Source organism: Podarcis raffonei, chromosome 4 (assembly GCF_027172205.1).
Source record: "Podarcis raffonei isolate rPodRaf1 chromosome 4, rPodRaf1.pri, whole genome shotgun sequence".
Lineage (NCBI taxonomy): Eukaryota > Metazoa > Chordata > Lepidosauria > Squamata > Lacertidae > Podarcis > Podarcis raffonei.
Window position 1 is genome coordinate 62,452,387 of NC_070605.1, and position 26,383 is coordinate 62,478,769.

The window sequence follows — 26,383 nt, forward strand, 5'->3', positions numbered from 1 at the left end:
CGGAGGTCCGTTCTTAACCTGAAACTCTTTTTAACCTGAAGCACCACTTTAGCTAATGGGGCCTCCCGCTGCTGCCGAGCCGCCGCGTGATTTTTGTTCTCATCCTGAAGCAAAGTTCTTAACCCGAGGTATTATTTCTGGGTTAGTGGAGTCTGTAACCTGAAGCGTATGTAACCTGAAGCGTATGTAACCCGAGGTACCACTGTACTTGCATATGTTTTAAGACAAAGCATTCTGCATAACCCAGACAGTCTTTTCCATGAGTCAAAACTGCTTATCTTCACGCAAGGCGCTCCTATTTTCCACTAGTTTTCCTACTCCAACAGATCTGAGATCTGCACTTTACAAAATGAAAGTTACCTACTGTGATTATTTTTAGTCAGCAGCATTGCATTTTCTGTAATACTATAACTGGGATAGTAACAGAGCAGGGAGAACCAAGAGTTTTGCTTTACTAAGAATGCACCGGGTAGAGGGCTTGTAACAAAACAAGACTTCAATAATTATTTCTTGGAGAAGAGACACTGTACATTGTTTCTAGGTGGAAACCTGATTTTTGTATCTGAGACTCTAATAGGATAGGTCTTGTGCCCTGATATCACTGAACAAATACAAGTGAAATACAGTATTATCTTTGTGGTTCTGCTATCCATAGGCTCAAGAACCATCTCAGCCACTGTACATACAGTTTGCCTCCAGACTTTCCTGAATGTAAATAAAAGCTGTGGAGCTGTCAGCATAATCCAAGCCAACATATTAAAATTCTGTGCAGCCTTGGGCTTATTATGCAACCTGCAAGCCTAATCTTGTGATGGTGTGTGTTTGCACACACATACATGCAGAAGGTAGATAACAAATGCTGGAGAAGGAAAAAAATTGTGTGGTTTCTGAAAGTCACAGAATCTTTAATTTGTCTCTCCCCCTCCCCCCCCTTACTCAATTAAAGTATTAGTGGATACATTGAATGATATAACAGAATGTGATATTATGTATGTATATGGAATTAGAAGGAGTGAAAGCAGACACAGATTTCTGCCCCTCCAGCTCTGTAAAAGTGAATTGGATGGTATTAAATAAAACCTTTGGCTCATGGCTAATACTAAATATAATTTCTGTCTTAATGAAATTTTCATGTTTTGATTGAATTTCCATTTGAAGTAGTTACAAACATGTATCTGCAAAGCAGGCAAAAGTATTTTAACAAAAATGTGGCTGTCCAAAGGTAATTTGACTCTTTGCTACTCAAGTGGATGAGGTTATTGAGATTTCTTTTGTTTGTTTTTGTTTTTTTTAAAAGGCAGATGCATAGAAAATTAACTTTCACAGCCCAGCTCATGGACACAATGACAATTCACACCTACTGTTTGGTACAGATTAAGAAGTTATTGCAGCGTGATGTGACTGAAACTGAAATTCAGCTTTATCTTGCAAAGTAAAATTGTCAACTTGAGTAAAACCTTCCTCCCAGCATGGATCAATTTGTAGCTTTTCCTTCATTTAAGGCCGCAGTACTCTTTCTTCACCACCAAAATGGCAGTTATCATTCTTATAGCGCCTCACAAACAGATTTCAATAAACTCCCGAAATCAGCAAGACATTTAAGTACGTTCTTGGCATCAGTTGAAGGAAGTGGTCTGAACAAAAATAATGAATGTACTTCAAACCTGAATTGGAAGCTAAAAAGAGAGACAGCTTGAAGAGTGCACGAGTTTGCAGCAGAAAATTCTTGCTGTTTCTCAGAATTACAGCAAAACTACAGTTTTGGTTTATGAAATGCTGTGAATGCACTTGCCCTTTTTAAAAAGGCAGATGCTGAGAGCAGCTTTAAACATCTTATCGTGTAAAAACCTCTAATTGTGTTAGTGATTGTGGCTGAAAACTAGCTACCTAGCCCACCAAGAATCTCTGATTGCTGGGATGATACCCACAAATTACATCAAGTAGGAATAACATTGCATTGTGGGTAAATCCAAGGAACTGAGGAAGAGGCTGATGGCCCCTGTCACAGAGTGGGCAGAGCAGGCAGAGTCTCAGGGACCATGATCTAAAGGAAAGCACATGTCAGGAGGAGGAGCCAATCTAGAGGGAGATGTAATGGTTCTCTCCTATTCTAATGGAGGAAGCGAAACTACATTTATTTCTGTTAGAGAATGAGGGAAATATCCTATGCTAGTCATCTCTGGAGTGTCAAAAGGGATTGGGGAGTTGTGGTCCAACAACTTCTGGAGGGCCCCAGGTTAGCCAGCCCTGAACTATTAGCAATGGGTGAGAAAATCTAGCTAGTGAAAGTAAGTGAAGAGACTATCTGGGTCACCAGTTAAAAATCTGCATCAGTAAGGCTGTAATCCTATATCCCCTTTGCTGGAAATAAGCTCCACTGAACTCAATGCTGCTTACTTCTCTAAAGGCACAGGTTCAACTATAAATCATCTAATTTGTGATTCTAATTCCAGGCTTCTGTGACTTTTTGGGACTAATTATGGATTCTCTCAGATTTCATGGTGGTCTACTCATGTGAGCAGTGAATTCACACAAGAGTCCGCATCTTTCCATTTAATTTATCTGAAACACTGACATGTCAATCTTCTTTAAAAAAATAATAATCCCAGGGTGGCTCACATAAACTGATAAAACATCAATAAATACAGTGAAACTTGTTATTTAAGAAAACCCCAACACTTCAGGAACCAGCAGAGCACAGCAAAGTGAATAAAAAACAGCAGAATCAATAAAACCTAATTAATTAAAACAAGCCAAAGTAACATGTTTGTATGCCTAGACAATCTTCTCCTAATGCTTGGAGGGCATCAAATTTGGCATTCCACCCAGCTAAGAGAACGGGGAAAACTTGGAGAATGGCTTCTGATGATGAGTACAACCTGATAATGAACAGGTGATCTTCCTGTCCCAGCATACTCTGCTGGACAAATTACGTAGTACACTACTCATGTGAGCAGTTTAATTGGACAATTCAGTCTCTGACATATAGTTAAAAGAAGCAACTCTGTGAAAGCTAAGCAGGGTTGGGCCTGGAAAGCAACTGGTTGGGAAAACACCTGGGAACTTTTTCTGTACTCCTTGGGGGAAAGGTAGAATAGAAATGTAACAAGTAAAAACAGGGCACTGTACAAATGAAATACTCTGCAGGAAAATATGCATCTGTTCTCAATACTTACCAAGACATAATTTAACTCCCAAAAAACCTTTATTTGAAGACTGGTAGTATATACCATATTTTTCGCTCTATAGGACATACTTTTTCCCCTCCAAAAATGAAGGGGAAATGTGTGTGCGTCCTGTGGATCGAATTCAGGCTCCTTGGCTTCAGGGCTGATTTCCTTAAGAATGGATAGGTTTGATCTTCTTGCAGTCCATGGGACTCTCAACAGTCTCCTCCAGCACCATAATGCAAAAGCATCAATTCTTCGGCGCCTTCTTTATGGTCCAGGTCTCACTTCCATACATCACTACTGGGAAAACCATAGCTTTAACTATACGGACCTTTGTCGGCAAGGTGATGTCTCTGCTTTTTAAGATGCTGTCTAGGTTTGTCAATGCATTTCTCCCAAGAAGCAAGCGTCTTTTAATTTCGTGGCTGCTGTCACCATCTGCAGTGATTATGGAACTCAAGAAAGTAAAATCTCTCAATGCCTCCATTTATTCCCCTTCTGTTTGCCAGGAGGTGATGGGCCCAGTGGCCATGATCTTCGTTTTTTTGATGTTGAGCTTCAGACCAAATTTGCGCTCTCCTCTTTCACCCTCATTAAAAGGTTCTTTAATTCCTCCTCACTTTCTGCCATCAAGGTTGTGTTATCTGCATATGTTAATATTTTATTAATATTAACCCCATGTTGGTTGTTAATATTTCTTCTGGCAATCTTAATTGCGGCTTGGGATTCATTCAGTCCAGCTTTTCGCATGATGAATTCTGCATATAAGTTAAATAAGCAGGGAGACAATATACAGACTTGTCATACTCCTTTCCCAATTTTGAACCAATCAGTTATTCCATATCTAATTCTAACTGTAGCTTCTTGTCCCACATAGAGATTTCTCAGGTGACAGATGAGGTGATCAGGCACTCCCATTTCTTTAAGAACTTGCCATAGTTTGCTGTAGAATTTAGTCCAAAGTAAATAGACATAGAATTGGAGCCTTAGGCACATTTGGACTCCAACCAATCATAGATAGCTCTTAAAGTTTGTCCCCATGTTGGTTTTATAATTAAAATGTTTAATTAAATGGCAAATGAAAGTACTGTAAGATCCTTGTTCCACTATCTGCAAAATATCCAGAAAGAAAATATCACTAATTAAGCTGCAATTCTTCACCCATTTACCTTGCGATAAAGCCTGTTTGGCATGATGGGACTTCCTTCAGATTTTCACAGTAAGCTTAAGCTATAAATCCTGTTGTATTTTCTAGGAAAGTGTGCACCTAGGTAGATGGAGAGAGAGCAGTAGATCAAAGGATACTCTAAGAAGCAGTGAACACAATGATACAATTATTTTGTTAGTATATGTTGCTCATAATGTCACTTCACTAACTAAACCATTTAGTCTTACATCTTTAGAGACTTCAACAGAACAAAACAGGTCAAACTTCCTATGTACCATCAGAGGTATCAAAAATGACAAATCCTGTTGTCATTTTTAGCCATTTAAAATGTGGAATGACACAAATATACACACTTTCTTCTTGACATATTGCCCTATACAGTCCATTGGGTTTTAAGATTTTCCAGGATCCTGATATATATATGGCAAGGGATCCATAAACTCCATCAACACAGAGATGAAGTCCTGCAACTCTACTCTGTTATCTGCTAGAGGTGAAGCCAAATGCAACACAAATATCAGGTTCACACTTGACTAAGGAATAGAGCAAGGCAGATGAATTATTGGGGTATTGTGACATCTCATAATAAATGATTTCAACCCTTTTAGAAAACACTATATAAATAGGGAATTTTTCCATTGGTCCCGAGTGAGCTGTGCCCATTATTTTACATGGATTTACTTTACAGTATTTTATTTATTGCTTCCCTTAACTGCCACTCGTCATCCCCACTCAAATCTATTTCCTCTGGAGCAGAGCAGCAATTTTGTCATCTTAGGGTAGTTTTGTCATTGTTCATTTCATGTTTTTGTAGGTAGGACAAGCCAAGAGATTTTATAGATTTGTGTCAACCAGCCAAAAGCATATAATATATATATTTTTCTGTTCTGAAATTGTAAAGCTAGTCAGATGTTTTCTCTCTTTTCTTTTCATGTGTGTTTTCCCCCCATTTGTTATTCAGCTGATAACATTTTGATGTGGAGATCAAAGAGTTAATATGCTTTTGAATTGTGGAATGACTCAGATTTCTCCTTCAGTGTTTTTGATTTTTTTTTAAGGGTGCTGTGTGGGTGTAAGGTAGGAAAAAAGCGCCAGGAGAATGGATACACTAATTGGGGTTTTCACCTGCTGTGAGTCTAATTGAATACAATGCTTTATTTGTTACTGAAGGAGAAAGAAGATTATGCAAAGTGTCAGAATTTCAGACTAGTTTTTATACTCCTAGTACTTGGTAACAATGCATGGGAAAAGAAGACAGAATGTGCCAAAGGACAGCTTCAATTTACTATTAAGGTGGACTGGGAATTGAAAGCTCTTATTGAAGCTGACTGCTGCTCACATTCTCAGTAGCAGTTACTTCAGAATGCTTTGTCTCAGGTTTCATTACTTCTGAGGCAATCTGATTCTCCTTATTTCCGTGGGATTAGGAAGAAATATGTAAACATAATTAAAAATAGATTTCTAGATGTTTTAGTTATTTTAGTGTTTTGTGTGTAAATACATAGTAAAGTGGAGCAGTGATCGATATTTCTCCTTAAGCTAGTAATAGAAATGGAAATGAATGAGCAAATATAGTGTTATAAAGATTACTGAAAGGAGGAGAGGGCATCATTCAAATTCATCCTGGAGCTCAAGCAAAATATTGCAGACATTCTGGTAAAACATGTAACCCAGTTTCACTTTTCCCTTCAACTTTCACACCAGAAAGCAGAACTATGGGAATGCTAATTAGCATAATGTTATGATCCCACACGTCATCCTAAATTCCCAGAATGATTTAAAATACATTAAAACTTAAAATTACAAAAAAAATACAATCACAAAAGGAGGATAGGTCCTGAATAATACTTCTCAGGTGTTAAAAGCCATAGTAAAGAGGTACAATTCAGCATTTGTGAAAACTGTATAATAAAGTTGCTGGATATACCTCAATGGGGTTGGGACTTCCACAACTTAGGGACTCGCATAGAAAACATGCTGGACACTACTCCCCCAGATTTCTGAGGGCAGCAGAACTAGCAAGAGGGTCCGCTTTGCCAATTTTAACACTTGAGAGTGTCTGTAAGGAACTTGGTGGTCTTTCAGATATTTGGGGCCTGAGCCATTTACATAACAAATGTCTGGTGTGATAGCTTCCAAGACCCTACTTTATTTGTGGTGAACTCTGATTTCTTTATTTCCTTATGGGAAGACCACAAATACACAGTTTTTAGGCAATTATAGCCATATTGTATGTGGTGAATTCTGAACATGAGTTGAATATTTATCTTGTATATTAAAAAAAATATTCTTAAATTCTATAAACAATTTACTTCCAAAAATCCCATGAACCTGCTATAAAACATGTATACGAATATACAGAAACATATAATTGCATGAAGCACTGACTTGTCCCTGAACAGAAACAGACCCTCCAAGTGTCCCTATTTTCAAGGGATGTCCCTGATTTAGAGAAACCGTCCCGGTTTCTGATTTGATTCTGGAATGTCCCACTTTTCTCTAGGATGTCCCTATTTTCATTGGAGAAATGTTGGAGGGTATGGAGTTATCTGGCCCCCGAGCCGTCTGAAGGCAATCCTGTATATGGAAGTTTCTTAATGTTTAATGTTTTATTATGTTTTTATATATGTTGGAAGCTGCCCAGAGTGGCTGGGGCAACCCAGAAAGATGTGTGGAGTATAAATAGTAAAATTATCATTATGGAATGGGACATCCCTATTTTCATTGGATAAATGTTGGAGGGTATGCAGAAAATCTGAGCTTCATCGTGTTACTTTCATAAGATACGTGGCCTTAGACTTTGATGGAGCTGTTGGGGAGGTTTTTCCTTAGCAGTAGCCATTATTAATGCCTTCTAGGTGCCTTCACCCAAAGCTGCCTTTAGTTGACCATGGAGAGACCAGGGGGCAGCATTATCAGGTCTAGATATATTTCTATAGATTTAATTAATTAAAATATTTGCATTCTGCCCTTCTATCCACCACTGATCTACCAGATGACTTACAGAAATGTTAAAAATATAGAAAATAACGAAAGTTTATAAAAACCAATACACCAAATTTAAAAAGAATCAAATAATTCAGGAAAAATAAGCATCTTTAACAACATCAACACTTCACAGTTTATATAGTCCCTCAGGAAAAGTATCATAGCCTTATGCTGTGAAGTCATTACACTCTCTAGAGGTTCCCATAACCTCACTGCCACTGTAAAACAGGCCCTATCTTGCATGGCATCATATGTAATGTCAGATGGGGAGTGTGGTAGGTAAAGCCATTGATACTGCTGTTCAGTGTAGAAAATATTGAGCTAGATTGTCCCCTTGGTATAAGGCAGTTTCCTATGCTCCTAGTGATTTGATTCCTTGATTACAAGTGTCTATTTTTAAGTCCTTTATGGAAACTAATTTATTGTTTCATAAAATTTATACACCGTTTGGTTATTTAAAAAACCCCTCAACGTTGTTTGCTAAGCATTTCAATATGGTGGCCTTTGAACTGATTCCACCCCACCCAATATACATAGAGGTTCTGCTGCATATATTGTATTTATTTGCAAGGATTCACACTCTCTTCTATGAAGTGAAATGTTTTGTGTATCTATACGAACTTTCCACTTGTGAAGAGTTCTCCTGGTCATAGAAGATAGGGATAGTATCTGCAGAATAGAGATCAGGATATTGAATACTGTGCATGTGAATCTGTGCTGCTAGACCATGGGTAGGCAAACTAAGGCCCAGGGGCCGGATCTGGCCCAATTGCTTTCTCAATCTGGCCTGTGGACGGTCTAGGAATCAGCATGTTTTTACATGAGTAGAATGTGCCCTTTAATTTAAAATGCATCTCTGGGTTATGTGTGGGGCCTGCCTGGTGTTTTTGCATGAGTAGAATGTGTCCTTTTATTTAAAATGCATCTCTGGGTTATTTGTGGGGCATAATAATTCATTCATTTCTCTCCCCCCATAAAAAATATAGTCCGGCCCCCCACAAGGTCCGGGAATCAGCATGCTTTACATGAGTAGAATGTGTCCTTTTATTTAAAATGCATCTCTGGATTATTTGTGGGGCATAGGAATTCGTTCATAATTTTTTTCAAAATATAGTCCAGCCCAGCACATGGTCTGAGGGACAGTGTACCAGCCCATGGCTGAAAAAGGTTCCTGGCCCCTGATCTAAGAGGAATCCTTGGGCCTGGGCACACAGCAGTTGCTAAGGTGGTTGGATGTGAGAGAGAGATCTGTATTCCCTCTATGTAGACTAAAGTGGTGAATATGTGAATAAATCATTTTTCTTAAAGCTATGACAGGCTCCGCCATGTCTTCAGTTCTCCAAAGTAGCACAGACTTTGGTTGAGGATCAAGACCCCTGGAATCCTGTGCCTGGCTCAGCAGGAATTGGGGGGGGGGGCTGTAACAATATGTAGCAGTACGGTCTTTCTTTAGTGCTAGCTAAAATACAGTATAAAGACTGATCTGGTGATTTTTTTTTAATGAATCGAAAAAAGACATTGCAACATGTATGGTTAAATGGAAACACTGCTAAATAACAGTTTATCATGACTGATTTGGGATTCTAGATATATGTTGGAGCAATCCAATTTCAAATACGGAAATAAAAGCTGAACAGTATGTAGCTATTCTCCACACTTAGACTCAGACTGCTCAAGATGTTGACCTTAAGCTAATGCCATAGCTCTCTTTCAGACTCGTGATTCACTGGAGTAGACAGTTGTGAATAGATCCATACAACCTTTCCCCGCCACAGTGAGGTTACTTTTTAACCTAAGCTCATATCTGCACCTGCAGGTTTGTACTGCTCTAATTCTTATCAAACTTATGCAGTTTGCACTGTGGCACACACCCACCCTACTTCCACCTACACTGAATGCAGGGTGTAAATCATTATTTCAACACAGGCGATAGCACTCAGGATACAGTATTGTCATGCACTGCATCTTTCCCACACCTTTCCTATTAGGCTGAGCTCAACTATATAGAGTAGACAGCTGTCTGGGATGAGGCAAGGGGCATCTGCCAGGAAAAAAGCAGCATGCAAGTCTAGGCTCTTGGACGGTTTCTACCTTGGCCAACTCACTACCCTAAATGTGTCCCAGAATTGTCTCTAATGTTGGAGAGAGTTTGGGTACAATACTGTCATTTCCATAGAAATGCCCTTGTTCTGTCTGTGTGAACAGCACAGTGTGAGTGGCATGCTACTGTATTTTGGCTTTCTCTTAGTGAGTGTCGGAGTTGGTACCCAGCAGATCCATACTCATCCAGAAGGTTTATTATCACAGAAGAATACAAAGGCGCACAAACCCTTCCCTTAGAGGTCACAGTGGGTATCCTCTTGGACCATACCAAGCATGCATTATCTGTCATGCCTGGGAAATATTGCCAATCTATTCCCATTACATGCTCAACTGGCCTCCAAAGATTATCAATTCAGAGCAATTTAAGCATTCATGTTACTCATACTTTACATGAAAGTACTGTTTCTCCTTATCACCATTGCAGCAATATAAGCTAAAATTCTTATAAACCATGCACACCCCAAAGCCACAAAGTCTTGTGGCATCTGAAAGACTAGCAGGGTGAAACTAAGTAATGCGACAAAGTTAATGTATATGTTATACAGTTTACCTTTATGTTGAAATGGCAATAAAAATGTGTGTTTTCGTGGGGCGGGGGAGACTTTGGCATAAGCTTTCATGGACTGCAATCCATTTGCATTCCTAAAAATTAACCTAATGAAACAGTGGTGGGGTGCTGGGGGGGCCGGCCGCACCGGGCGCAACATCTGGGGGGGGTGCGCTCGCACTCGCAGCTCTCTGCCCCTACCTGGCTCACGGGTTAGGGGGCGCAAATTACTTGGCTTGCCCCGGGTGCTGACAACCCACGCTACGCCACTGTAATGAAAACATGGAGGATTCAAGAGGACCATATGCACTCTCATTTCGCTTTTCTTGCATTTTAAAGATTGCGTGGGGGAAGGATAGAAAGAGAAATGGCTTTGAGTTGGTGGGGAGCGCGGTATGACTTATTGAAGTTGTGTTACAGATGCAGAATAAAGAGGTTATATCTAAATGTGCTGAAGTAGTTGGACATTTTACATCCGGAACAGCGCGTCGTTTTAAAAACGTCTCTTTCCATACCCACATTTTCCCTTGTGTTCCGCTGTTGCCCTCTCCAATCTTTTAACCGAAGAACGCAAGGTCAGAAAAGGCTGGAGCTTAAAGCGTAATAATGAAATCAGACCTCAGTGAATTAATTCTTTGTGCCTGCGAGTTTCCCCATTTTTTCCTCCTTTCTCTGTCATCTCCTACATTTCAGGAGGAGCCATCCCAGCCCCCTTGCTCCAGTGCTCGCTTCTGTTACATGAGATCATTTGCGCTTCGGTCCTTTCGCCTAGTCCTGGCATTCTTCGGAGGCACGCCGGATGGCATCTTTCGGTTCTACCTTAAATAAACCCCTCCGCTTCCCATGCAAACGGTGCCATTTCTTTGGAGTTCTCCGCTTGTTGTTTGCAGGTTCAATAGGTGGAGCCGAGGCAGCGAGAGCTCCGCCCTGTCTAGCCCTGCAGCCTTCCCTCCCACTTCGCTTCTCTTACGCCCTTAGCACGAGAATGCTACTCGCACCGCAGTGCTATTCGCTGCTTCGCGCCGGGCTGGCTTAGTTTTGCGTGAGGTTACAAACACAAGACACACAAACACACACACACCCAGAGTCTAGGAATCTTCTCCATCGTCCTTTCCTTTTCCCTCCCTCTTTGGAGTCTGATCAGTTCACGGCGATGAGGGAGCAACTCAAAAGGTAAGTTTAATTATTATTCAAACCCGTCCTTTTTTTCCTGTTCTTTTTCATTGAAAACCTCGCACTTGTCGAGGCTTGTGTGCTGCTGGCAAGCCAGGGTAGTTAAAGGCAAATTAAACTTCTGAAGACGTCTTTGCATTGGGAATTTACAGCTTGAGCGTCCTCCCTGCCAGCTGTTTTCTCTTGTTCTCAGTGCAGGTGCTTGTAGCTGGCTGGAGCATGCCAGGGTTTAACCCTTTCTCCCACGGCTGTAGACTTTGAAGATGAAAGATTTCTTCTCCCCGGTGCAGAGGCGGCTGGGTGGGGGTTTTGTTTTTAATTTGTGTGTGAGAGAGAGTACGTACACACACAGAGAGAGAGGGGGGTGGGATTTATCCTGACATCAAAGTAATTTTTCCCGGCGCGCAGCCCAGTTCCTCTCTACATTTCTGTCGTTCAGGGGTTTAAAAGCCCTCGATTTTGTAGCCTGGCACTTTCTAAAGTACCTTTTAATCAGGCTGCATTCTGTGAGTGCCTTAAAAAAAAAAAGGAGGAAGAGAGAAGTCATATTATTTACCAGTATGTGTGTAAGGACCCTGCAGAAGAAAGCTCACCAGACTTTTCATTCACCGAGTTAAAAGGTCAAATATCTGCTTGATTTCTTCTGGGAATTCGAACTGGCGTTTAATTCAGTGCATTCCTTTTCTCTCTCTCTCTCTCTCTTTAATGCGCCTTCCGTGTCTTGGTGAATGTGGTCTAGTTGGAACATGCTGGCTGTGTAGGTATGAATGAAAGAATACATGTAAGCAGCAGCTAAGCAGGAAGTCGGGATAAGGAAAGGGAGAGAGTCTAAAATATGTACTGGGAGAAGCTGTTTGTTTGCATCATTAATAGAAAACTTTAAAGGCAAAGCAAAGCACTGAGTATTGCATTTTGGTGATTCCGCCTCCCCCAGCATTGTGGTTGATACCTGCATCATTGTAAAATTTACGAGTAGAAAAAATATACAGTATTATATCTGGTATATCATATTGCTAAATAAGTCAATTTTCTCTAAGTTAACTTGATTATATATATATTCCTAAATGCTGGGGTTAGAGAATAAGAAATATGTGTGTGTGTGTGTAATTTGTATTTGCTGTGAACAGAAATGAGAAATTTTAATATTGGTAGTAATGTTTTATATGGTGTACCTTTGTAGGAAATTAGTATAGGATCTTAGAAAAAGCATCTAAGTATAGGATCTTAGAAAAACACACCCTTGTAAAAGTAATGTACTCTATATTCAACCTTGCCTCTTAAAATAAGAACTAGTTTACTGAGGTGTTGCTTGTACCCTATTAATACCAGAGGAAATATAGTTCCCTAAAAGATATTCGGTCCATTATCACTAAGGAATTGCAGTCATCATTGTTTGATCCTGAATTCGACAAGACCCTGCAGTGAAATTGCTTTGGCAGAAGTGGAGAGGATAAGCTTTGAAAAGCAAATAGATCAGTGGACAAGTAACAGCTGGAGGGGTTGGCTCACCAAGCTTTAAAAACTGTCAGTGTGCACACAATAAAATGCTGCACATCAAAAGAGACAGAAAAATAATTACCATACTGTATTTAGCAATTGACATTTACTCCCTTCTGCTCCTACTTGATATTAATGCAAAAACTTTTTAATTTGTGCATCATCTTGGAATTCTGAAAATGCCAGCCAAAGCCAATAAAACAACAAACGGCCAACTTTTTCTCAAAAACACACTCATCCGAGGATTATAGATTAAGACAAACAGTAATCCTTCGCAAACCACAAGAGGCTGCTACTTTCTGCATCACTATTCTATTATTTTCACCCTGATTAGTTTCCCTTCAGGAAATTGGGAGAAGATGGGAGGAGGGATATTTGCAGCTCTAAATAACAGCTTTTACAGGCAGGTTACATTTTAATTGGCCCATAATTTACTCTGCTCTAGAATGAGTGACAATTTGATTTATATTAGTATTTCTTTGAAGTGTTAGCTTTAGTTAGCAAAACCAAAACCAAATCTGAGTCTATATATTTTATATCCATCTATCTATTTAAATGTACTCATACCGCTGGTCCATTAAATCTGTGATAATCTCAGGCACTACTGGAAAACAGGAAAACACAAAAAAGACAAAGGCTGTTTCAGTTCTGCAGTCTGGTGATTTATTATTTCTTAATTTCTGATTATTAGTAAGTAGGTGTTTGGGGTTCCCTGTTGCCACCTGACAGCATTTTGTTATTCTTCACACATACGCATCTAGTTCATACTGCATTTTTCAAATCGCAGTGGGAGGGGGATGGAACTTGCTCTAATGCTGTTGCAAATTAAGAATAATATAATGTGAAGAATGAATATGCAATTCCATGCTCAATTTTTTTACCCACAACAGCTTTTTAGCAAGTGCACATGCTAGAATCCAAAGAGCATATGATAAAATATTTAAATGTAAAATACACATTTTAGAAATACTTCAAGAATACAATGAAAAATGTTTAATATATTTATATTCCTATGAAATAAGTTCTAATGGTGGACAGAGCAAACCTAATTGGGAATGATGGGGGTGGGGTGGGGAGTGAGGTGGCAGAAAGTCACTTCTATAGCCCTTCACATTTGTGCCTGCCAGGGTAGAAGTCGGGGCAGTACAGTAGTACCTCAGGTTACAGACTCCGCTAATCCAGAAATAGTACCTCTGGTTAAGAACTTTGCTTCAGGATGAGAACAGAAATCGTGTGGCGGCGGCAGGCGGCCCCATTAGCTAAAGTGGTACCTCAGGTTAAGAACAGACCTCCAGAAAGAATTAAATTCTTAACCCGAGGTACCACTGTATTTGTTTCATCTTGCCCTAACCATTTTCTCTTCATTGTACCAGGTAACATGTCTGATCATGGGATTTGGGAGGAATTGAGAGGCTGTGAATTCAGATTCACCCACCTCTGGAACACCTTGTTTTGTTGGTGGAAATGCTGCTGGAGGGATTTTCCATGTGCATAGCAGGGGCCACCACAGCAGACATCCTGGCCCTGGTGGCAGGGAGGCACCATTACCCAGTCCTAATCCCTTCCAGCCAGCATGTCCAAGGGTTAGGTTTATTCTGTTAGGCTGCTTTTATCATTTTCGCCGCTGAAGTGTTTTCAGAACAAGTTGTAATAAAGGATGCAGAAGATAGAAAACTAAAACTAGAGACTTTAGAACATGGGTAGGCAAACTAAGGCCCGGGGGCTGGATCTGGCCCAATCACCTTTTCAATCCAGCCCGTGGACAGTCCAGGAATCAGTGTGTTTTTACATGAGTAGAATGTGTCCTTTTATTTAAAATGCATCTCTGGGTTATTTGTGGGGCATAGGAATTTGTTCATCCCCCCCCCAAAATGGGATAAATTGTTTACTAACACAGTCTGCACCTAAATTGTCCTGCATAATACCTTTGTTAATCTTGTGCTGGAATGTTCCTTTTTTCTTTTGCTTTGTTTATGTTTATAGAAGTTTAACTCAATTGCCACTAGTAATGAAACCAGAATGGGGGTTCCAGAGGATGTTCCAGGAGGCACTGGCTGTGTTCAACACATCATGATGCAAATGCCATGGGTGCAATTGTCTCATGCACAGTCAACTGTTGTCAATGTCTTTATTTATTATATTTAATATATATACCACCATCTGATGATCATGAGGCAGATCAGAGAGGTCTTACCGTAAAGTGATTTATTTTAAATTGTTGACTCTTAATGCATATATTTAAATTATTTGATTGTAATTCATTACATGCCATATTTAGAGATAAGGTATTTTAGGACTTCATTTTTTAGGTCACAGTGAATGTCTGATGGACGTTAATGTTTTTCGTTATTTGGAATAGGCAGTATTTGCAGGTGATACTGAGCTGGCTTGTTGAGGCTCGTCCTGTGTGAACTAATTTTCACCCCAGCCCTCTGCAAGGAAAGAATGACCAAACTGTGGGCATTTCAGTCACTGATGGGCGAGCTTGGGTGCAAAGAGGGCTTTCCTTTCTATGCTCTCTTTTTAACATGTCATCCACATCATGGTATTGGACTTACACATTCTGAACCAGCAACAGCACAGGAGAGCTTATTTCACCCGTCAGTGAAAATAGCATTCATTGCTTCATGCTATCTCCTTTGGGCTTCATGGCTCATCCCAAAAGCTGTAAGAGCATAGGATGCCAGGTCAGTACTAAGACCATTAGCCCATCTAGATCAGTATTGTCTAAGCTGCTGTTCAGGGTGTCAGACAAAAGTCTTCCCCAGTTCCTTCTTGGGGATATTGTGGGTTTGAACCCGGAGCCTTCTATGTGTAAACCACATGCTGTACCACTCAGCTGTTGTAAAGTGAGGCCAGAATGTGCAAGTATGTTCTTGCACTCCAGTTCCTGTTTAGCTCTATAGCTGGGCTTGGAAATTGGATTAGAGAGGAAAGCATGACCAGTGTGCACCTCAGAATTCACTTCTGGACTTTGCTTGAGACATGATGGCTTCCTTGTGTATAAACCTGGACACCTTTGGAAAGAACGGAGGGATATGAATTTAATACAAATAAAGAAGTAATCCTCTACACAAAGAATTCCTTTAGGAACAGAAACAGCATGGGTCCTTCAGCAGATGGAGCACACTGGTTTGGGAAGGGAAAGATGATGCTTTCTTTCTTTCTTTCCAATAATGTAAACCACCCTGTGATCCTCAGATGAAGAGTGATATGGAAATTTAATTTAAAAAAAAGAAATGAATAATGAAATGAATAATGATTATTTAAAGTATAAGGGCTCCAAAATATAAAAATCAGATTAGGTAACCTGTTAGAGTAATTCATTGCCAAAGTGATGTCCTGAAAGTATTTGAAAATAGGCCCTCTAATTATGTATAGTTTTACTCCAAACAAAATACTAAATATGTGTTCCTCTGAACTTAGAATTCAATAAACACATCTTGAGATTGTTAACACTAGAGCAGCCCAATCACTATAACATGAGAAGGATTTCATAACGTCTGTTTCAGGAGATGAATACATAATATTCAACTACCCCAGTGTATCCCATAGCCAGACAGATAAGGATAACCCACACATGAGGCAGAGGGAAGCAGGCTAGATGGTTTGTCTCCCTGTCTAATAGATTTCTTAGTGCATTTGCTTCTAGAGTAAGGGCCTTAGCTAAGTGCTGGAGAATATCCTTAGTAGGCAGAAAGTCCAGGTTCAATGCCCTGACATCTCCAGGTGGTTACAGGAGAGAACCCCATCTGAAACCCTGCAGAGTTGCTGCCAATCAGTATGGACAGCACTGAGCTAAATGGGCAACACTGTTGTTTATCTCTTTCCATGGATGCTTCCTAAGTCCTTCACATCTTTTTACAATGCTGATGCAAAATAAAGCAGGAAATGTAGTGGGAAGGATCCATTGCACTTGTAGTACTGCACATTCCTTCTTTTACCATATTCCACCATTTGAGCACAGGGAAGCATTTTTGTCTGAATTTTTAGCTTTCAATAATACAAACTTGCATGCTTATTGGAGTTAAAAATTGCTGCAGATCCATTAAAGATGCTACTATGTTCCCAAGTGTGGTTCAGAATGCTAAGAGTTGCTGAGTTGGCATTTTGCTTCACACAGTGTGTACACACACACACACACACACACACACACACAAAAGCAGCCCCAAAGCTAACAATTAAATGGCCTTTGAAAATGGCAAAGAGGCTTATGAAGGGAAGTCTCAATGGAGCCTAACCTTTCCTTGAGCTGCACTTGTGTGTGGAATTGTTGATAACTTTCTAAGCTGAAAATGTTCAGAAAGAAGGAACACTTTTTAGTTGGTGGAATGAAATAGCTGCAGTCTTCTTGTGTTCTGAATATAAAGTGCTGGTTAAATCAGCTCTTGCGCTTTACAATCACACTCAACCTTCACAGAATTTTCCACAAATGATCTTCAGCTTTCCTTAAAATTTCACGCAGGAGTAAGAGAAGTCCTTCTGGTTCTCGAGCACTTTTTTCTGCTCTTGGATATTATATGTTAATAATTTCTAAACTGATCATACATTATTTTTGTTAAACAATTGTATCACTGTTGCCTCATGGCACTTATTTCAATGGAAGGAGGTTTGTTTTCAGGTCTGAGCCAGAACTTGCAATTTCCTGATAAATAGTTGCTTAGAACTGACCATTGAGAAACACTGGATTGAATGGGATTTACTTACCAGCAAATGTGTTTAGGATTGCAACCTTGTGTATTAAGTGTGACTGTTTTTTGTGTGAAGATGAATAGATGAGTGAGAAGTAAAGTAAAGCAAAGCACATAGTTTGTCTCCTCCCTCCGATAGTTTTGTTAATCTGCCTCAAAAATATCAGTGATAATCAGAAAAACAACAACCTGGAAGTAAATTCAGGTATTCACTCTAATTCTGTTGTTGAAAAGAGGCACCTCTACCTATTGACTTGTCTTCCTGTGGTTTCATGGAATGCTAATGAATATAATAATTGCTAAGGAATGAATGTTAACACAGAGATAGTTGGAAGGGACTGTAAATTTTGAGAAAGAGTGAAAGAAGTGAGGAATCTGTATTAACTTCAACACTGATCAACCATTAGTTTCCCGTTAAAATCTTTATAATAGCTTAGGAAACACATGTTAATGAATGTTCACAGAAACATACTTTCCAAATTAAAGGTATCTGTGTAGATTGCCATTTAGGACACTTAACATGGTTGTGATTTTGAAGCAGTGAGTGAAGTGTCAATTTAAAGTGAGAACTTTTGCTGAATAAGAGTCACTAGTGTATCTGAAGAAGTGTGCATGCACACGAAAGCTCATACCAAGAACTAACTTAGTTGGTCTTTAAGGTGCTACTGGAAGGGGAAAAAAATTTTGTTTTGACTATGGCAGACCAACACGGCTACCTTTCTGTAACTGGAATGATGTTAGAAAATTGTGATTGTCAGAGCTTTACCCTGACATCATAGGGACAAACATCCCTGCCATTTGGCCGAGCTTCTGTGATAGTATGGAATAGTCTCACGCTTTGTAATTACTTGGGTCAACCTTACATTTATTTAACCACTAGCCTGGTAGCCATAGGTGAGAAAAATTGCTTGCAGTCAAGTGCGTGGAATTCATACAGTCCAGTGAATAGGATGGTGGAAGAGGGATGGAATGCTCTTTCCCACCTCTGTGCCCAGCATAGAAATGCAGCAGGCTGCTGCAGGAGGGTTGGAGCTCTCAGTTTCTCTTCTGCAAACCCCCAATAAAACCGGTACCTTTTGTGGATACCTAAATCAGTCTTGAAAGTATCAGCAGAGGCGGACTATATACACTTGAGGGGAAGGGGGTTATATTAGCGAGGAGATAGAGATTTGAAATAAGCCATTCCAAACTGCTGTTTTTAATATAAGGATCCTTGTTTGCATGAAATTGAAATTAAATATCTGAACCTTCTGAGAATTTTTTTGTTTATGGATATATTTTTTATTTTACAAATATTGAGGAAAAACAAAACTTTAAAGCGACTTTAAGAACAAAAAGAAACAGAGAGAAAAGGTGACATTATATCTGTACCTCCTTCCACCTACATCCTACCCCTCAATGTCTGTTCCCTCACAATTCTACTATATCAAACATTCAATGGGATATATTCATAAATCCACACGCAGCAAGTTTGAAATAGGTTTGCTCATTTGATAATCTAATGATTATAGACATGTAATATAGAATTCAAAGCTGCAAGCAAATGATTGGTCACTCTGTTTTTAAACTGAACATAAATATTCAAAATGGTTAGCAAGACCCAGATTAAGGGCGGGAGCTAACATGATTCCATCCAGAGCTTTGGGAGCAGTCATAAGGCTGGCATCAGCAGCTGGCATTTTCAGGCAGCTCCCAGGACCTCCGTGTCTCAATAGGGCCCATTGCTGATGCCTCTCCTGGATTCCCGTAGATAGATAGACACACACACACACACACACACACTCGTACCTTGGATCCTGAACGCCTTGGTACTTGGACATTTTGGCTCCCAAACGCCGCAAACCCAGAAATGAATGTTCTGGTTTGGAAACGTTCTTTGGAACCCAATTGTCCAATGGGGCTTCCGATTGCCTGCAGGAGCTTCCTGCAGCCAATCAGAAGCTGCGCTTTGGTTTCCGAATGTTTAGGATGTCGAACGGACTTCCAGAACAGATTCCATTCGACTTCCAAGGTACGAGTGTGTGTGTGTGTGTGTGCGCGCGCGCTGCTCTGAGCATCACTTACCGGCTGCTTCCAACAACCACCCTAAATCTCCCACAGTGCCCTAAAGCAAAACTACATCACAGATATCCTGAAAAAAATAAAATGGAAATCTGAGCCACCTGTTGATACTGCTTGGAACATTTGCTTCAGCTCCAATTAAACCCATCTAAGCTGGAGAATGGGCATCTGAGGGCAGTTTGCTCAAAAACCCTCCTCAAACCTGTGACCTCAGTGCACACAGGTTTTCAGCAAAAACAAAGTCTTCTTAAAACTGATTTTTATCAAATAATCAAGTTTGATTTAAATAAAGCATCCTTTCAATTAGTTGCTAGACTGATATATAAATGTGATTCTCCCAAGTTATTTTTCAACACGAACAAACATAGAAAACCTCTCAGGCCAATTAATGACTATTTGGAGAAAGCGCATAAAAGTGACAGAAATCCTTTTAATCATCTAGTCTTATTTATTCACACATACTAAGTATATTATGAATTAATAAAACATTATTAATAAAAATGTCTTGGAAGTTTAAAAAGAGCCTTTAAATTAAGGCAAACTATTTTTCTCTTTGGTTATAAAAATCACTCCTCATAAATACTTTAGCACCTCTGATTAGAATTAGCACCACAATAGTCTTTGTCCTTAATAGTGCATATGCATGAATGAATATTCCTTAGATTCTTGACCGAAATATAATAAATGTTGGTTTTAGAATATCAGATATGACTCTTAAAAAAGGATAAATAAATAATGACATTCTCCCTATCTGATGAGAGAGATGTTGCATGTATTTGCAAAAGTCAAATAAATCATTTCCCTCATATACACAAAATTGATTTCAGCTGGCAGACCTCATAGTTGGGCCTTCACACACATACTTGGTAGTTAAATTTCAGTAGGCATACTTTGGGTTGCAGTGAGAGTGTATCAATGTACAATACTGGATTTCTGTACTAGTCTGCAAACCATATGTAGTACTAAGTAGGTGTTATGCCCAATATAATAAAGCATTTTATCTCATTAAATTATATGTAGCTTTATAAACATGTGAACTTATTTACAACGAATCTCTTCTTTAGTCCTACAAAGAAGCAGAACTTTACTATGTGTAGATATTTGCTTGAGAGCTTTTTCTTACAGATAACGTTTATAAAAGCATTCATTATGTCCTATATGATGTCATATCATGTGAATTGTATGTAGAGTTGTTTTGTTCACTGAGGTATTAGTACTTTGGAACTTCTTTGCCTAAGAGAACCAGTCACACCAGGGCACTGCTAGATTATTTAATTTATGGGTAATTTCTACCTCTATGTCCCTCTCCAACTCTCATTCTCAGATTTCATTCAAAATTAACCCCCACATTAACCCCCTAGAGCTTCCCCTTCCCAACATATAAATGCCAAACCCCCTTTTCACTTTCCCAATTTTATTTTTGAATCCACTTTAAAAGTTTCTCTTCTCAGTGTGGAAAGTAACACAGTCTCTCTTCTCCACTTGCCACCAAGGCCTTCTCCTGACCCAACTCATTTACTACATACATTTACTCCTCCTCCTCCTCCTCCTCCTCCTCCTCCTCCTCCTCTTTATTCCTGCCCTGCCTTGCCCCACCACTTCGCTGTTTTCATTGGCTATTTCCCAGTGTCAGAACAGTGTAAATATAATATAGACTAGGTATTTTCAAACTTTTTATTCCAAGGACCCACTTTTAACCCAAACATGCATTTGAGGACTCATTTCTTAATATTTTAACATATATTTGTATGGTGGTAATGCTCCTGTTGTGACCCACCTTGGATCAAGCTGTGACCCTCAAGTGCATCCCGACCTACCAGTTGAAGACCAGTGGTATAGGGAGATGTAAACATTTATACAGTGCCCTTCTAGTTCTCCTGTACCATTCAGGATAATTGAACTGCCTTTCCACATTATTCAGCTCCTCCTTCCTAATTTCTTTTTTGAATTCAGCTATAACACTTATTTTTCTGAGCTGAGCAAGGTGTCCTTGGCATCCCATTAAGCTCCTTTCTTTACTTGGCAAAAAATGAAGTAACACCCAGGTCGAATAATAAAAGCCGAATTTAGAAAAATAAAAATCCAGATTTTTAATTTTACCTGTAGTCTACTGATTTCTGTGATTAAACTGAACATTAATATGGAACATACTAAACCCTAAATCAGTGATGCCACTTTTGCCATTTCTCTGTCTTTCTTTTATTTTATTTAGTTCATATAATGTGTACACCGCTTGATTGTAAAAAATCTCAAAGCAGTTAATGAGCTAAATCAATAGAAAGCGTGTCAACCTTTCTGGATTCGGCTATGTAGTTGTGGAGCTACTCATGGACTAAAATGCAGTCAAGAAATCTGTGCATTGCTGGGCTACGATCCTTTCTCAAGCCTTCTGTGCAACACATACCAAATCTTTGACTGACTAAAAAAAGATTACACTTTTGCTGTGGATGGTATTAAGTCACACAATCCGACTCCCACTTCACAAGACATTACAGTGTCCTCTTTATATCATATATTTAACATAGTTGGCATGTGTATAAAAATGTATGAAAGGGATTGATGAGGGTTTTTTTGCGTGTGCTACATATGATTGCTTATGCAAGCCTAATGCAATGTGACACTTTCTCTGAACTTCAGTTAGAACATTGACAATATTTCTGGTTCCAGGAAGAAGTATGATGAATATTATTGTTGTTATGGTTTTTGTCACTTGACCTGAAATTACCCTTGTATTACCACATGTAATAACTGAACTGTACAATTACTAAACTTGGCAATCTGTGTAAGAAGAAAGCTAGTTTGCCCTAAAAGTATTGGGACTGGCATAAACTTCATATAGTATTTTAAGTGAATCGGTATCTTTTTTGTCTTGCAGCCATGAGACGCAGACTACATGCTGGGATCATCCTAAAATGACTGAGCTCTACCAGTCCTTAGGTAAGATAATTTTTCATATTCAACTGCTTGGTTCTGAGGAATATTTTCTAGAGAAATCACAACAACATGGGGTGCAAATACCTGCATTGAAGCAAACTTTTAAAATGGAAACATAGGAAAAAAGAAAATCTTCGCTTTAAGTGTCAGCAAATGCTTTAAATGTTCAGTTCTTTCATGTTGTTTTATAATAAAGGTGCATTGCAGAGATTTTACCTTTTAAAAACCAACTAGTTAGCATGAGCACACACCCCCATCTTGTTGGACCCATCTTGTGGGTTGATTTACCAAATTTTGGGGCATGAAGGTGTGGCCAAAGGAGATTGTTTTCCTTGCTTTAAGCCAAAAAACCCTTCTCCAGTTGTTGCACATCCCTTGGCTTCCAGCTGCATTCTAAAAACAAAAAACAAAAACCCCAACAACTTTATCTCTGCAGTCCTGTACCTTGTATTTTTTTCTGGAACCAGAAATACAGCTGGGGACATGAAGAGAAAGGCACAGAGTGACCATACAATATTTAAAGTGCAGGCAAAAAGCATTTGGGGTGTGTGTGTGCTGCATGATTATTTGTTCTGTCTGCCCAAAAGGAAATGCAGGGAGGTTGCAGAAAGGGAGACAGATTGACAGGCTTTGATATGTTTCCTCCTTTTTCTGCACTTTAAACTTGTGTGGCAATCTCACACCTTTGTATGTGCACCTTCCAAACTCTGTGTGTGTTCCACAAAGCGCTGTATAGTATTTTCAGTACCTTTATGCTGGGAATAAAGTAAGCCATATGCAAGCCTTTCCTCAGAGAATAGTATCCATAGTGTACTCACATACTATGATAAGGTTAGCCTGCAGCAATCATGTTTAAGAACAGCTAATCTCACTTCAAATACTGTAGGCCAGGGGTTGGCAACGTGCGGCCCATGGGCCGGATGCGGCCCACGAAGACCATTTTACCGGCCCACGAGCCACCCCCGAACCAAGCCACCCACTCGGTGAGTCCCCTGCGCACTGTGCTAAACAGGCACAGCGCGGCGCAGGGACTTGCTGAGCGGCCCCGGAAGTTGCATCTGCACACATGCAGATCTCAGAAATCGTGTCTGTGCATGTCCAGATGCCGAAAATCGCTTCTGCGCAGGAGCGATTTTTGGCGTCTGGGCATGTGCAGGAGCGATTTCCAGCGCCGCTCTGTGCCAGTCCGGCCCATGGATGAGCTCCATGGGAGTGATCTGGCCCATGGCCGGTAAACCTTGCAGACCCCTGCTGTAGGCTATAGTTGGAGATTGCTTCTTTAATGTTTCCCCATCTTCCATTATGTTGCTCCATTGGCCCTTGAACATCTTGTGCTTTTGCTTTGAATGGATGCATGGAAAGGAATATGTATTTCAGAATAAGATACCACTTCATTTTGTATTTTAGCTACATTAATCAGCAGATTGAGAGATACAAATATTTTAGCCATAGTTGAAAAGTGATTGTTTTATTCTGTTTGCAGTATAAATTATTATTAAACATAGACAAATAAAAACCCGGTGTAAAAGAAAGATAGCTTTTGCATTCAGTAAAAACATGATCTATTTTTGGCATACAGAACATGGGGTTACAGATGTTTATATTTACATTTTAGCTAGGAATGATAGAACTTTAAATTTTGTATCTGTGATGCATGGGAAGGGATTTTAAAATATTTTTGATGCTTCCAAAATAAGCAACCCTGTCAGAAATACTGTAGAACAGACTAAAATTAGTATACTAGGCACAGTACAATACTTTATATAAATTGAACAATTCAAAATCAATCCATTTACTCTTGGGCAGAATCTTTAATGTGTATTCAGTCCTTCCCTTTGCCTTGGGTTGGAATGGATAATAATAACAATAATAGGATGTTTCTGAAACCCTTTAAGATTTTCTAATTTGTATAAAAAGTTAAAATTAAAAGTACATTTTATATTGCATGTTTATTACCTATATTATTCCTTGCTCTAACATGCACATATCAGGATGAAATCTGGTTTCTTGGTTGAAGTGATGCTCATAGTTTAAGAAGGCTTAACTCCCCTTTTACAGGCTTGGTGGTAATATAAAAATTGTATCCATTAGTTTTAGAAGAATGTAGTCATGCCTTGTACAGCATCACAAGCCCATGAAGAACCTTTCTTCTTTCCTCTTGAAGTTATAAATCTAACATGCAGGAAATCAAATCATTTTTCCAAATAATGTATCTCTCCCCCACATAAAATAACTTTTCTTATAGCAAGCTTTTCTGTTAAGGAGAATATATTCCCCATTTTCCCCTGTTCTATCATTTTTTATGTGATCCTCTTTATAGGTTCACCTTTTGGTTTGTCCCCCCCCCCCGATGTATTTCAGCTTTTGATTTTCTATAACACAATGGTTGACAGCACCAAACTCTGTTTCAATGACAGATTGTGGTTTGCTTTTGCTTTTTAATGATTTTGCGAGAAGATAACTCGGCACACATTTTTTTGTTTATTTTATACCACATATCCAAAGTTGTAAATTACTGATGGTATCGTATTTGCTATTACTACCTAGTTGTCTTATTTAAACCATAGCTTTTTAGTATTGTGCTTTCTTTATCATTCAGTAGTTCATCTTTGAACTATTTGTTTGTCTTTACAATTGAAAATACTATTTTCTAACAGCTCCATGTTTCATTAACCACTGATGTGGTGTAACTTTTACATTGTTTCATACCTGGATTTAAGAGGCAATAAATAGTGGAAGGCATCTACACATCCTGCTTTGTTCATAAGATCAGTAACAGAAAGATACATTAAACAATAGTGGAGTTTGATTATGGAAAGACATTGTGAAGATTAGGTTAATTTCTCCACCAACCGTTTTCCATGTCAGCCACAGTGCAGGAGCAGATTGTATCCTCTTGAGGTTTCTCAACTCAATTCCTCTGGCTTTTACACACTGCATTTTGCAGACACAGTGGCAGTCCTATTGCAGTATTTCTATGCATGTCTTGCAGGAGGTTTAAATAATTTTTTTAGAGTTTTGTTGAACATTTTATTGGAGAACAGTGGAACAGTTATTTATTAATAGAGCAAGGTGCAAAATTCCTAAATGTTGTGATTTTACTTTGACAAACTATGATTGCTTTTTATTCTCTTCCCCACCCCTTTTAACAAACATATTTTGTGTTCTGTAAGTTTTTGTTTTATTTGTGGTTACTGGACCTTAAATAATATCCAATATTTGATTAGTTTAACTGTTGCTTACATTCCTTATGCCAGCCTTTCAGACTCTTGCAAATATTCACCAGCCTTTAAGAAACTTTATTTGCTTGCTTCTGCAGCAGCAAGGCATTCACTCGCTAAATGTGACTTTTCTCTCTGGTTCTTTAAAACTAAAAAAGAATACTGTGAATTCAGAGGTACAGAATGATTCTGAGTGTGTGTGTGTGTGTGTGTGTGTGTGTGTGGTAACCATTTCCACAACATCATAAGAGAATGGAGGACTAGACACAATTTGCATATACTAAGTTATATGCATAGAGACAAGTTCAGAAATAATTATTACTCCACTTTCTCCACTTAATCCTGTCTCTACTTTTGTGTTTATATGACTGTACTAAGGGCCAGTGAGGAGGAAAGCAGCTGGGGATTTATATGCAGAAGGAGGTGCATTGAAGAAAAGTAATCTCTCTAATTCAAGAGCCTCATATATAAGACTCTTAGAGTCCCCCATTGGGTCCATTGCACTCCTACCAAACTTCACACAATTCAATTCTTTTCAGGGCAAAAAAGTCACAAATGACAGGCTGGTGTAGTTATTTCACAAGATGAACCGCAGTTGAAATAGTCTCAGCTTGCATTTAAATTGCCTTAATACAAGCTTCCAACAAGTTTTGTCCTTGCATTGAAGAAGTGAAACAGGCAGGTATTAGAAAGCAGATCCTCTTTCAAAAGCTTTATTTCTTTTCGGTCCTTGCAGTGTTGTCCTGCCTCAGATATAGTACCAGAAATTAAATGCTTGCAATAGGTGGTAGGCATCCAAGGCCAGTCCTACACTTTTGTGGTCCCTTGGC

General features: G+C 39.2%; 1 protein-coding gene across 16 annotated transcripts in view; it reads left to right on the top strand.

The window, feature by feature from the left end:
- The window catches only part of DMD (dystrophin), a 995,174-nt gene that overhangs the window by 900,512 nt on the left and 68,279 nt on the right, over positions 1-26,383 (top strand). For 14 of the 16 annotated variants that reach the window (XR_008330242.1, XR_008330243.1, XR_008330241.1 and 11 more), the window contains one exon: positions 22,274-22,335. Coding sequence is in view for 13 of the 16 variants with exons in the window: in XM_053386964.1 (XP_053242939.1) it covers positions 22,274-22,335 (62 nt within the window). In the remaining 3 variants the exon portion in view is untranslated. Of the gene's footprint in view, positions 1-10,868; positions 11,150-11,839; positions 11,911-22,273; positions 22,336-26,383 lie in introns of those variants that run through there. The other 2 variants (XM_053386976.1, XM_053386975.1) reach the window with 2 other exon arrangements.